Here is a 13,968-nt window from a genome sequence, read left to right on the forward strand (position 1 = left end):
ATGAACAAACAAATCTTTTTTTACCCCAATGTTAGTGGGGTTCTCCACTTTCACTCTATATAATGCTAATCAGCTGAGACGCACTTGGGAAAACAGCTGTGACATTGCCCAGGGTCAACACAAGGGAATTTAGAGCCACCTACTCTCCAAATCATGTCGCCTCCTTCAGACATTCAGTACTTGATCCAAGTTAGTATTGCCAGGTTCCCTGGCTGCTCCAGAACGCATCCATGATCCAATCAAAACAACTGCCTACACTGATGGTGTTAAGTGAAGACAGCAGACAGACATGGAGGTATAAGGAAAGGCAGAAGAAAGTTCCTAGTGTGGAAAAGGTCACTTATGGGTCATTTTTACTGTTTTCCTTTAAACTTTATGCATTCTTATTTGTCTATTTATTTGGGCTTCTTGACATAGGGTCTCATGTAGCCCAAGCTAGCCTTGAAATTATTATGTGGCCAAGGATGACTCCTGATCCTCCTGCCTCTACTTTCCAAGTGCATGCACTTCATGCCCAGCTTCTGAGCTTTAACTATAAATCTTCCCTATGCTATATTCTACTATTAGGACATATATTCTATGCTATGAATACAGAGTATCTAATACAGAAGGGCTACAGTCACAGCTTAACCTCTAAATTTCCTTCCTTTAATTTCTTCAGTCGCCTTCCAGACCCTTAAGACTGTCAACAGAGACTACCCTTTTGCCATGACATCCCTTTTCTGGGTAAGTCACAACTTATTCCAACTCTGATTTGGATAGATGGCGATTATTAAGAGCAGGGCATAAAGTACATGCCTTAAAACTTCAGCAAGCAGGAGGCAGGAGTGAGCAGACCTCGGTGAGCGTGAGGTCGGCTTGTACAGCACAGCAAGCTTCCACCCAGGCAAGGATAGACAGGGAGACACTGTCTCAAAACATTAGTAAATATCAAATGTGGCGCTATTAATATAGGCCATTAACAAAGCTATACTGAAGACAATATAAAGACTATAAATTCTACTGTATACATGTCCAATTCCTCTCTTTTAATCATAAGGGCTGGATGTGGTGATGCACACCTTTAATCCTAGCACTTGCGAGGAGGCAGAGGCAGGTGGAGCTCTGTGAGTTCCAGGCCAGTCAGAGTTACATATTAAGACTATCAGTAAATAAATAAATAAGGGAGGAAAAAAAAATATAAATATTTTTCAAAATTCATTTTAAGAGATAAAACTATATGCTTGTGGTGCTTTGAGAAAAGCACACATAGTGGAATGGCTAAGTTGAACTAATTACCTCACATCATTATAATTTTTGCTATAAAATCACTTAAATCTCCAGTAGCAGCAATTTCCAATGCACTTCATCGTTACTAACCATACCACGCAAGTGCGTTGTTCAGTATGTCCCTTAGTATGATAATCCAATGTCAGTATGGATCAGTACTCATACTTCAAAGACACATAGAAAAAAAGAGCCTCTTACTATTTTGAGGGTTGACCTGGCGAACAGCAGGAGACTGCATAACGGTTCCTCGGAGGGGAGCCTGAGCTGGTGGTGCTGGCACAGTTGTATAAACCACCTGGTGATTTGCGGGAGCTCTTGGTACAGGGAGTCTTGTGGTCACCTGAGTTACTGGACGATGTGTTACATTCACGGTGGTTGGAGCTAATAGAAGCCAATAAAACATAACAAGAATCTAGTCAATTCTATGTAAGAAGACAACATAAAATTTACCATTACACAAAATTTGACCATGGGAGACAGGCTGTCAGAACCATGTACAGATACCTCAAGCCCTTCCTCCAGTCCCCTGGGCCAAATACATGCATTTCCCCACTCCAGGTGTTTCTGTCTAGCTGAGCTAACTATAGCAATAAGGAACAAGCTCAGCTGAAGCAATCATCAACACCCAGCCAGACTCATCAAATCAGGAGACTGAAGACAAACAAACTGGCCTAGCTCAAAGAACAGGCTGTACCCAATACTACTACATAAAGGAGGTTATGGCCTCAGGCGGGGGGTGGGGAGGGGTCCCCACACTGTGTTATTTGTAGGAGGGACTTTTGTTCCAGGGCCTAGTTTAGCTTCTGCTCTTCAAGCACACCTATGGCCGATACTGTACGGATGGATGGCTGATGAAGTTCGCTTCATTCTTCCTGCACCAAGCCTGCTTCTCTACCTGACAGACTGAACAGGCTCTCTTGCCTGACCAAGCCAACTATCAACTCTGCTGGCTTGGTCCTTTTTCACTCACCTCAAAGCACCAGAGACTATGAATCAGCCACACACCCATGTTTCTGGAAACTTGCTGGGTGGCTTGCACATGAGCATGTATTATTTTAGAAACTTAGAAGGCAGCTTTTTATCTTTCCATGTGTAAATTCTTGACCCATTATTAGTAAACATGTACCGTCATTTAGCCCCTGCTCCTGCTCCAGTGCATAGGCCTCTGGACACTGGTGAAGCTGTGTGTGAAGCTGGGAAAAGATGAGTTTGTCTGTCTGTTTCAGGGAATATGGAACTACTCTCTCCCCTGCCATATGAGTTCTTTTCTGAGGATGCCACTGTCCAAATCAAAGCCTGACTGCAAGCTACATTTTGTAAATCAGTTTTAAAAAGTTATAAAAAAGTTGAATGTCTTTTTTTACGTTTTACTTTTTGTGGGCACGTGTGATATCAGATGACAATTTTGGGGCGGTGGCTCTCTCCTCTCCTATATGGGAGCCAAGGACTGAAGTCACGCTGTCATGCTTGGCAGCGAGTGGCTTTACCTGATGTTCAATCCACATTTCTATAGTTCATAAAACTGGCTGAGTATTGCAATTTACTTTAAAAAAATAATCTACCTATGTCTTTGGCTGGTCATGATAATTTACATTTTGTCCCTTCTCTGTGGGTTAAGCGTTCCTCTCCCAGCTTCCCTGTCTAAGTTTATCCGATTTAGCTACTGGCCAGTCAGCTTGTTTTTAAACAATCATAGCAACATATATTCACAGAGTGTACAGAGGATTATTCCACAGCATGTCTCTCCTTCTCTCCTTTAATCTATGTTCTAAAAGCATGTCCTTGAACAATGTTATTCAAAGGAAATCCTAGACAATTGTTCTATCAGAGACAAATCCCTAGGCCACAATAATGGTGACTTTTTAAAGTATTGATATTTTCTTGTTAATATGACTCTGAATTAGAATTCAAGCATAACTGAAAACAATAAATTTACTTCCATATGGAGACAATGGATTCTATAAGAAAATCAATGTGGAGAAAAACATATTTAAGAACGATATAAAGGCTCCCTTACTAAAGTCTTCTCAGATAAGTGGTGATACTTGCCTAGCAGTATGTGGGGGGCCTGGGTTATGCTCTCTAGTGCACGCGCGCGCACACACACACACACACACACACACACAGCTCCTAAAGACCCTCATGCCTTGACTCTCTTGTGAGAGCCTTCTGAACTAATTATTGGATCTGTTGACAACTGCCAATGTATCTGCTTGCGTAAGGACACTTCACTCCACACTGTAAAATAGGTAACTGTCAATATCACCTTGGATCAAAGTTAAAGAGACACAGATTGCTAAGGGTTGAATGCAATAGTAGCTATATTTAGATAGAAAAATGGCATTTAAATATAAAAAGCAGCATAAACATCTAGACCAGAAATAGTCACAAAAGCATGTATTTTTGGCTAGAAATGACAGCAGAATAATAGACTGCAGTTGAAGTGACAAACATGAGATGACATCAAGATTCTGAAAGGGAAAAGATGCACAGTGCACACTAACCAGCATTCACAGGCCACACCAAAGAACAATTTCAAAGGTTAACAAATGAGTCGCTGAACCACTAGAAAATATCCCATTTATTCACTAATTATATTCTGGCACTCTGACTTTCATGGCTGAAATGACATTTAGCTCAGTCATCCTTACTCAGTGGAGTGCTTATGGAAGCACTCTGCAGTCAAATCTCTGAGCAATAACCAAACCTGGAAGAAGCCATACTGCTTTGGTTGACTTTGAACTAGGCTACGTACTCTTGAAATGTAGCAGGCAAAAACTTAGCATGGACTTCTTGATAGTATGGGAGGTGGGTTAAAACTAGCCTCAAACATTGCCTCAGTGGCAGATTGCTTATTTAGCAAGCTTAAGACCCCAGGTTATTTACATACATAATATATACATACGTGTATATATAAGTATGCATGTATATATATGACCACCACTGAAATTTCTTGGTTATATCCAGAACAAAAACATTACAAACAGCTTTTCCAAAGAGGTAGATGATTTCTGCTCTTCTGAGCAGCTGAGGACAACGACATAGGAAAGTGTCATAATTATTGTCTATCTGTGCTGTTCCTTAGGGCTGTGAGCAAAGCCAGGTCACAAGCATTCTCTTGAAAGTAAGAAGCATTGTTCTTAAGATTTCATTGAATTCTTCCCAGGATTCCTTAACCAGTGTCCTATACACAAACTAAGGTTCCTGCTTGGTGACTTGGCAGCCTACCTGTAGGCAGTAAGTGGATGGTCGTCTGAGATGGCCCACTTGTCGGCACTCCAGATGGCTGAGCAGGTGGTGCTGGCTGAATGGGCTGCAGCGGCCGAGGCATGGGCTGAGAAGTGCTCATGGCTGGCGCAGGATGACTAGGCTTCTTGGGCTCTGCTCATGAAAACATAATATGTGGTTGATGACAGGCACCACAAGGCAGCACAGCCTGACTTCTAACTCGGACACTTCTTTGCTTGTCACCTACACATAAATTTCCCTCTTCAGCAACAACTTTCTTTTCACATTATGTAGATTTTTGCTGATTTGAAAATCTGGTCAGAAGCTATTTAAATAATTCACCGGTGCTTCTTAGCAGATTCCAGTTCACACTTTTAAAGGAATAGTTTCATTTTTCAATGTAAGAACCTTCTAGATTTAATATATCAGACTGACTAGAATGCCTTCATTGTTAAAATGCTTGTATAGACATTTGTACTCCTGTATCAAAGACATTCTTCTGGACAAAGAATGTCTGGACACTGAACTGATGGCTTCCCCTGACTTTGAATTTTAACTGCCCACAGTTGTTTAGATTCATATATAAATGGATAGTCATCAGCACTATTTGTTTCTTAAAGTACAAAGGCTTAAAATATCAAAAAGGATCTCTGATGGCCTACAAAATAACTGTCTATATCTCAGTCAACCCTAATATGAGAAGAACACTCAGACAAGTTGGGAAGAATATGAGCCTCATTCATTTCCATACTGTGGAATTTCTCACTAAAACATTATCCATAAGTGAGGTTCATTCAGCTTGTCTCAATAGAACAATGTACTTTAGATTGGGAGAATTAAGGATGACCCAAAGGTGAGGCAATGAAAGCAGCCCCAAGAGGCTAGCATGCTAGCAGGCAGGATGCCTGGAACTCATGGCCAGTTCTGCCTCCCAGCATGCTGCTTTAAGAATTCCTGAAAGTCAAATCCATCTATCAAGAAAAGTAAACAGAACGCAGTTAAAATGACAATTTGAAAGTCTTAAAATTAGCATTGCAAACGCCATCATCACACCAGCACAAACAAGGCCAGCCTCAATGGAGGACAAGAGAAGTGTCTCAACTGCACCTCAGCTTTACGCAGCTCTATAGTGATTCGAGTTAACTGCATTTAAATTTATTTCTCCCAAACAATTGTCTTATACCATACAATATAACTTTGTCAAACTTTTATTAAGTTTATTTATTGACTTCAAGATAAAAACAATTAGTGCCAGGCAGTGGTGGCACACACCTTTAATTCCAGCACTCGGGAGGCAGAGGCAGGAGGATCTCTGTGAGTCTGAGGCCAGCCTGGTCTAGAGATTAAAACAATTAGCATTAGCATCATGACTTTACATATGTCTGTGAATAGATACTCTAATAGTCAAAGAAGTCTGAAAAGCACTACATTTTGAATTATGGAGATATACATCATAAATCGATAGTAAAGGCAAGAACAGAGTAAATTAATAATAAAAATAAACCATTGAATAGGGGGAAGAAAGGTGTTCAGGACAGGGTTTCTCTGTGAAAGTCCTGACTGTCCTGGAACTTACTTTGTAGACCAGGCTAGTCACAAGTCACAGATATCCGCCCCTCGCTGCCCGTGCTGGGATTAAGAGTGTGTGCCACCTTGCCTGGCTAAACCACTGAATTTTAACTCAGGACTTTTCCAATTAGAATTACTAACCAAGTAACATTTATTCATGAAAGTGTAGACTATGGCTTAGTATCTATCCAGTTTAGTTTCTGAATACTGGAACTAAGAAAATGATTAGGGCAACCAACTGATGAGAATTATTAAATTTTGATTTTTATTCATAAAGCACCAAAGAAAATAAATTCTAATGATCAAAATCAAATGGGCATACACTTACAAGCACCTACACAGAAGAGGGAGTGAGAGGAAGAGAAAGGGTGGGGCAAGGGGGAAAGGGAGAGAAATCAAGAAAGCAAGCAACCAAAGAGCTGGACTTGATTCCTGGGCCTCTGGCTGACTGTGCTGCTGCCTAAGTCTACAAAGTTCCTTCAACTCTAGATTGAGGACGAGGCTTCATTAGAAAGAGCAACATAAGTGGAGCGTGCTATCTGCTGCCTTTCTCTACAACCTGTTTATCTTCATTCAGGATCTGACTGCTGATTCTTAACTCTACCCTTTAAACACTCTCATTCTGAAAAGGAAACAGATGCATCAACTCTACTTCACAAAACATCACCCATCATTACAAGGGGACATGGCATTACAGTCTTTTCTTCCCAGAATCTCTCAGTACCTTGTGTAGTCCCACTCTCCTCATCGTCCATCGTGAGGTCGATGACACCGCTTGAATCATTGCCAGAAGCTTTTCCACTCTGAAAAACAAAACTTGGTTGACCATGTGACACAACTATTAAATAATTGTGTGTTAACCATTAGGACAAAAGGGGTGAAGGGCCTAGTTCAAGCTATGCCCCTAAATGCCTTTATCTCAACAGTTTGACGTCAACAGTACAACACAGCCGTGAGCTAAAACTCCCAGGGCTGGCAAATGTCTCAGTGGGTAAGGCACTCACTCCCAAGCCTGACTTGAGTTTGAGCTCTGGGATTTACAAGGTTGCAGGAAAGAACCAACTCCCTCCCACAGGTTGTCCTCTGATCCCCACTTGCACATTTTGGTACATGAGCACAAGTACCAACACATAATAAGTAAATAAAGCATAAAACACTAATTATTGCAATACAAATACTTTCTAACAAAATTCTAAAAGTTTTATACTGTGGAACAATGCTCTTGTACCTGTAAAGATTTGTCACTTGTATTGGTTTAATAAAACGCTGATTGGCCAATAGCCAGGCAGAAGTATAGGCAGGGAGACTTGACTATAAGAATTCTGGGAACAGGAAAAATTCAGTCTGCAGTCATCAGCCAGACACAGAGGAATCAAGATGAGAATGCCTTACTAATAAAAGGTACCAAGCCATGTGACTAACATAGACAAGAATTATGGGTTAATTTAAGTTGTAAGAGCTAGTTAATAATAAGCCTGAGCTAATAGGCCAACCAGTTTATAATTAAACTCTATTTATTTTGTTGAGACTGAACAGCTGTGAGACCAAGCAAGACAGAAACTTCCATCTACAGTTTTATATATACACACACACACACACACACACACACACACACACACACACACAAATAAAGCTTTCTGTTATGCAGAGTTGCTGTAGGTGCTAGAAGATCCATTTTCTGACAATGGAAGCATCAGTCAACCTTACCCCTAAGTGATCAATTATGGACATACCAAAACACTAAGGACTACTGAGAGGCTGCAAAGAATTAAAATGTTTTTCCTTAAAAAACAAACAAACAAAAAACACATGGCTATGTCATTAGATATCCAATTTAACCAAACTCAGCACAGTGTCCAAAATCATTATAAGACAATAAAGATTAAAAATAAGACAAAACCAACAGTAACAGAAGGGAGAGCAGCACTGGCTACAAAGACAGCATCAGACAAACGAGCTGCAGCTTTCATTCCAACTCCTGAGCTATGAGAATTAATCTCTTTAGACATGTAAGTAATTATAAAGATTAATCCAAATGCATGTACAAGATGTTTAACATCACACATGAAATATGGTAATGTTTAACAAATGATAATCATAATTTGTTGAGACATGGCATCTTGAGATCGACTCTAAATAATTAGGGAGTTTGTCTGTGAAACTCAGGTTGAAACTGAAGGCTGTAATGGGGCCACAGATATGCCACAGTGCCACTGCTGAAAACCAACCCCAGGAAGTAAACGTGGACTACAAATAGGACAATTCTATGCAGAAGAGGAGCACTAAGTCATGGCTACATTGACAGTCCACCCAAATGCTAATTTATTAAAATCCTCTAAGCAAAAGCTTTTAAGTACAACAAACCTCTCCCCCAGAAAAGGAGGAAAAGGAACAGAAAATTTATATTCAGTGAGTTGAGTGAGACTAGCCTGGGCTACACAAGATCCGGTCTCAAAAACAAAACAAAACCCTGCAGTTAATGATGTAAGGAAAATGACACTTTCTGTTGCTTATCACGTGACTCTGAGGGACAGAAAAACAACCTTACCTGTGATGTGCTGTCTGCCATTTTCTTATTAACAGAGGAATCTACTGTTCTGTTTGTCTGGTTTTCTGAGAATTAAACAAAAACGGAAACTTAACATGTATAATATGTAGAGGGTTTCTTTACTGTATGCTTTATGCACAGTAATTTTTATATTCTTCTCCAACTATTTTTCTGTCAGCATGTTCATATTATAAATGTTAAAAATGTTAAAGTTTCATACACTCATTACCCGGCAACATAAACTACCCTAAAGAAGGCCTGAGAGATGGAACTGAACGTTAGCACAACACGAATGAGAAAACAGTCGAGTGAAACATCATTCTTTCACAAGATTTGAAAATCTTCGGGGAAAATCTAAGACTGAAAATGTTCATAATACATTCATTACACAAGGTAACAACAACCATGAGAAACATATGCACCAATCAGTTCAAGTAGAGATTTCTTTTGTGTGCTTTGTGCAGGAGCATATGCTTGTTCATGGCTGTGGCTGGAGGCAGGAGGATGACACCAGCTGTCTCCATCTTCAGCTGCCACCTTATACTTTAAGGTAGTCGGTCGGTAAACCTAGAGTTCGTTGATTTGGAAGGGGTGGTTGGACAAGGAGCTCCAAGAATCTCCCCGTATCCACACCCCTACAATGGCTTTAGATTCTACAGCCAGACCTGACTTTGGTGTAAGAGTTGGGGCTCTGAACTGGGGTCCTCATGCTTGAGCAATTTACTGTATCATCCGCACACCCATATTACGTTCCTGTATTCATTTTCATTGAACTTGCATTAGGTTTCCATCAGAAAATTGCTGTTATGACAACTGAAAAGCAAGGGTATCCCTGCCCAGGCTCTAGCAGACAGAAGAGGAACTGTAAGGTGTGATGAACTCTCTTCCGCCGACCACAGTTCTTCACTTCCATGCTTTGATCATCAGTCCCACTGTCAAGAGTGCCTTGTGTCGCAGCATCCCATCCTTTTTCTGGAGGCAAACAACTTCCTGCTCAAAATATGGCATCCCCGTATTTCAAACCCTCAAAACATATACAGAGAAGATCATTTGTGCAAAAAGCTGATAAAACTGTCTATATTACATATATAACTCTACATTTAGAAGAATCAATTAAGAAAAACATCCACATGTTAAAATCTAAGAACAGGAAATTGATTTTCAATCTTGCTTTAATTTTATTTTTGGGGAAATAATGTGTTAATATAAACTTACTTTTTGAAATATATTTTAAACTTGGCAGGATGTAGTAGTGTGCACCGTTAATCCCAGCACTTGGAAAGCAGAGGCAGGCAGAGCTCTGTTTACACAGCAAGCTCTAGGCCTGCCAGAACTATGTTAAGACCTAATTTCAAAAACTATATATATAGAACATATATTCTAGTATATATATGTAGTATATATTAATATATAATATATGTATTATTTCCTTAAAGACTTTTATCATAAATGTTTTACATGAATAAAAGAATATTAAGAGGCAATATTACAAAACATCATTTGGCTTTTTTACACACACATTAAATATGTATGTATATGTGCATGTGTCTGTGTGTGTGTATTTGTATGTGTGCATATGCTGTTTTGTTATCCAGAGTGATTCTATTCTTGGCATAACTGTCTAAGGATAAGTTAATTACTCACAAAACTGTATCCTTTCTCTAGATTTGCAATATGCTCTGCCCTGTAAACTACAGGCTAAAAATTCCCTCAATTTGTTGTTTTGTTTTATTTTGGTTCTGGTTGTCTCCCACTCCCCCAAGACAGGGTTTCTCTGTGTAGCCCTGGCTGTCCTGGAATTCACTCTGACCAGGCTGGTCTTGAACTCACAAAGATCCACCTGCCACTGCCTCCCAAGTGCTGGGATTAAAGGCGTGCGCCACCACCGCTCAGCAAATTCCCTCAACTTTTAATGTAGCATTTTTCAATCTCAGAGCATTTTTCCCCTTCTACTATCTGAGTTATGTCTCAAAGTAGGAAGTTAGAAACCATCTATCAATCAACAAAATTAACTAGGATAGAAATCAAATTATGGCTTAAAATCTTCCTATCATGCAGGACACCTGTTACCTGCTCGATGGATGATGTTATTTAATATCAGTTGGTCATTTTTAACAACAATTTCTATTTTTCATGTGCATGTGTCTGAATGTCTGACTGTCTGTCTTGAATGTCTGTATATTATATCACAAGTATGCAGATGCCTCTGAAGGTCATACAAGGGTGTTCAATCTTCCGGAGCTGGAATTACAGGTAGTTGTTAGTTTTGTAATATGGGTGCTTAGAACTGAACGCAGAACCTTTGTAAGATCAGCAAGTGTTTTTAACTGTTGAACCATTTCTCTGCTTCAGTCTTACCATAGTCCTCAAGGTACTGCACAGGTATAAACTGCTAGTATTCTATTGGAGGTCTAGATAATCATATGAAGAGAAATGGGAGGCTTGCAGAAACTCAAAGGACATGATGGGTGAAGAAGTAACTGCTTAGTGATATTTAAACTCTAGTCTTCCCATATTTTGGAATGAAAGATGTTTAGTAAATTCTATACAACTACATAACTCCCTTATAATCCAGCCCATTAGTTTACTAAATGAGACTAACATTTAATATTTTAGGAGTCCAAACTAGGAGCTGGAGAGATGGCTCAGTAGTTAAGAGCACAAGTTGCTCCTGAGGACCCAGAGTTCAAGCTCCAACACCCCTATCAAGCAGCTCATAATGAACTATCTCACAGTTCTGGACAAACTGATACCCTCTGTCCTCCTCATACACAGACATACACATTTAAAAAGAAAAGTTCAAACCATCTTTAAATTTAGCCTTTCTCTTATTATTAATCTTTGTTTAAAAGAACACCGATGGATTTTGTGTGGAGGTGCTTTGTTTGCAACTATGTCTGAGCATCATGCGCACACCATGCTACCCAAGGAATCCAGAGAAAGGCAGCAGATCTCCTGGAATTAGACTTAATAATTGTGAACTGCTTTCTGGGTGTTGGGTTTCAAACATGGGTCCTCTGGAAAAGCAGCCAGCCTTAACTGCTGAGACATCTCTGCAGTTCTTGCTGTCTAATCTTACAATAACAAATTATCAAGATATTATAGAATGAGGCCAGGTCTTTAGGCTTCCATCTCTCATCTAATGTACTATTCCTGCCTCATGATTTGGCAGCCCTAATTTCATTGTTATTTCTACCAAACCATTTTCCATGTCACAGTCAATATCATGGATGCCATACTCCTCCACACACGAAAGAATGTATCTAATGTCACACTCCCCATTTCCTGTTCTCTAGCTCATACCTTTCAAGGACTCTCAGCCCCTTTTACATGAAAGGAAACAGCCTACTTTAATATTTATTACATTTTTAGCTACTTATTTAATGGCAAGTCTCCATATTTAACCTATAAAGTTAGTGAGGAAAGAACTATCTTGCATGTTTCTATAGGCCACAGGACTTTAGAAAATTACAAGCACCCATTATTTCTCCATTGTAAACAAGAACTATTTACTTAAAATCCATTGGACAGATATAATGAACTGTAACAAATATGTACAAGTGTAATCTAGTTATATTAATTAAATATATGTATATAAATAAGACATGGCAAGTTTTAGTTATATGACCTAACAGTATATAACAATAAAGGTATATAATTTAACTTCAATTTTCATTTGATTCTAGCTTAAATTCTGAGTATGATTTATAATGAGTACAAAAGTATAATCTCTGAATTTAGGCATGGTCAAAGAATATGGTTTTTGGTGTTCTTTTTGTTTGTTTATTTTGATTTTTTGAAACGAGTTTCTCTGTGTGGCCTTATCTGTCCTGGAGTTTTCGTTGTAGACCAGGCTGCCCTCAAACTCAGAGATCCACTTGCATCTGCCTCCCACAAGCTGGGATTAAAGGCATGCACAACCACCATCCAATTTAGAATACATGTTCTTACATAATCACTTTCCAGTTAATTGTGGAAACACCACTAACACTCATTAGTAACAGCTAGTAATTCATTTGTAAGAACAAATAAAATGTGAATTCAAATGAAGTTAACTTTAATACTTTATATATAGTTATATGGATATATTAAATGCTAAAATAAAAACATTTAAGCATAAATATATCTCAAAAACAGAATGCTATGGTAATTAATAATTATGGGAAGTATTAATCTTACATAAAAAATGAAACAGAATGACTCATTGTTATTAAAACAGCTCATCAGCTAGATAATTCTATAACAAGCCCTTCTTGCATTATCTAATGCTTACAAACTGATGGAGGAGGGTTATCTGTCTATTATGTTATTTTCATTGGTCAATAAAGAGACTGCCTTGGCCCTTTGATAGGACAGAAAATTAGGTAGGCAGAGTAAACAGAATAGAATGCTGGGAAGAGGGCAATGAGCCAGAAGCCATGGAGCCAGCCACCAGGTCAGACATGCTGAATCTTTCCCGGTAAGCCACACCTCGTGGTGTGATACAGATTAATAGAAATGGGTTAATATCAAGATATGAGAGTTAGTCAGTAACTAACTCTCTAGAGATAATGGGCCAGGCAGTGCTTAAATGAATACAATTTGTGTGTTATTATTTCTGGGGCTAAGCTAGCTGTGCGGGAGCCGGGCAGGATGAAAAGCAGGCCTGCCCGCAGCTCCTTTCTACAACAAACTGTTTAAGGGAACATGTTAATGAACTATAATCTGAATTGCATATATTTAAGGTACAAGCATTCATAATATTAAGCAAACATTCTTCTAATTTTCTTTATAGGTCATGGTCTCACAGTAAAGTTCTATGTTTATAAAAATAGATCAGAAGATCATTTAAAAAAATCAACTTTGTTTCGAAATTTCATATTATCCTGTACAAATATCACATAAAATAAAGTGCATTATAAATCACCTGACATATTAAAAATACTAAAAATTCTGTGAAAAGAAATCAGAAAAACAATGAAGTTAATCTTGCTTGTCCTCTACATGATTAAAAGCAAGCATCTCTCTTAGTAATGCAAGCATCAGCAATGGTTTTGTGGCCAGGTCTGGCGGCACACACCTTTATCCCAGCACTTAGGAGGGGAAGGCAGGCAGATCTGAGGACAGTCTGATCCAGGACAACCAGAACAAGAATTGTACAATTTTAAATGAATTTTCAGTCAAATTCATCTTATATTTTGAAGTAAAATACAATTAGGTAATATGTCTTATGGAAAATGACAGAAAATAATGAGTCATACATTTTGCAACCACGAACTACTTTTTTAAAATTTGTTCAGCTTTAGAAGACGCTAGGTGCTGAATGCACAGTGTGCTCCCCACTGGGTAGAAGATTACTGGTTTACTATTGTTGT

The 13,968-nt window shown here is 38.9% G+C and overlaps 1 protein-coding gene across 5 annotated transcripts in view; it reads right to left on the reverse strand.

The window, feature by feature from the left end:
* Atf7ip (activating transcription factor 7 interacting protein) overlaps positions 1-13,968 on the reverse strand; it is a 104,765-nt gene that overhangs the window by 8,700 nt on the left and 82,097 nt on the right. For all 5 annotated transcript variants that reach the window (XM_085687264.2, XM_085687262.2, XM_085687263.2 and 2 more), the window contains exons 10-13: positions 8,615-8,679; positions 6,791-6,869; positions 4,498-4,650; positions 1,468-1,650 (exon numbers count right to left, since the gene is read on the reverse strand). In XM_085687264.2, the coding sequence (XP_085543390.2) occupies positions 1,468-1,650; positions 4,498-4,650; positions 6,791-6,869; positions 8,615-8,679 (480 nt within the window). The remainder of the gene's footprint in view (positions 1-1,467; positions 1,651-4,497; positions 4,651-6,790; positions 6,870-8,614; positions 8,680-13,968) is intronic.

The sequence above is a fragment of the Myodes glareolus genome, chromosome 3 (genome assembly GCF_982192425.1).
Source record: "Myodes glareolus chromosome 3, mMyoGla1.1, whole genome shotgun sequence".
In the NCBI taxonomy this organism is placed as follows: Eukaryota; Metazoa; Chordata; class Mammalia; order Rodentia; family Cricetidae; genus Myodes; species Myodes glareolus.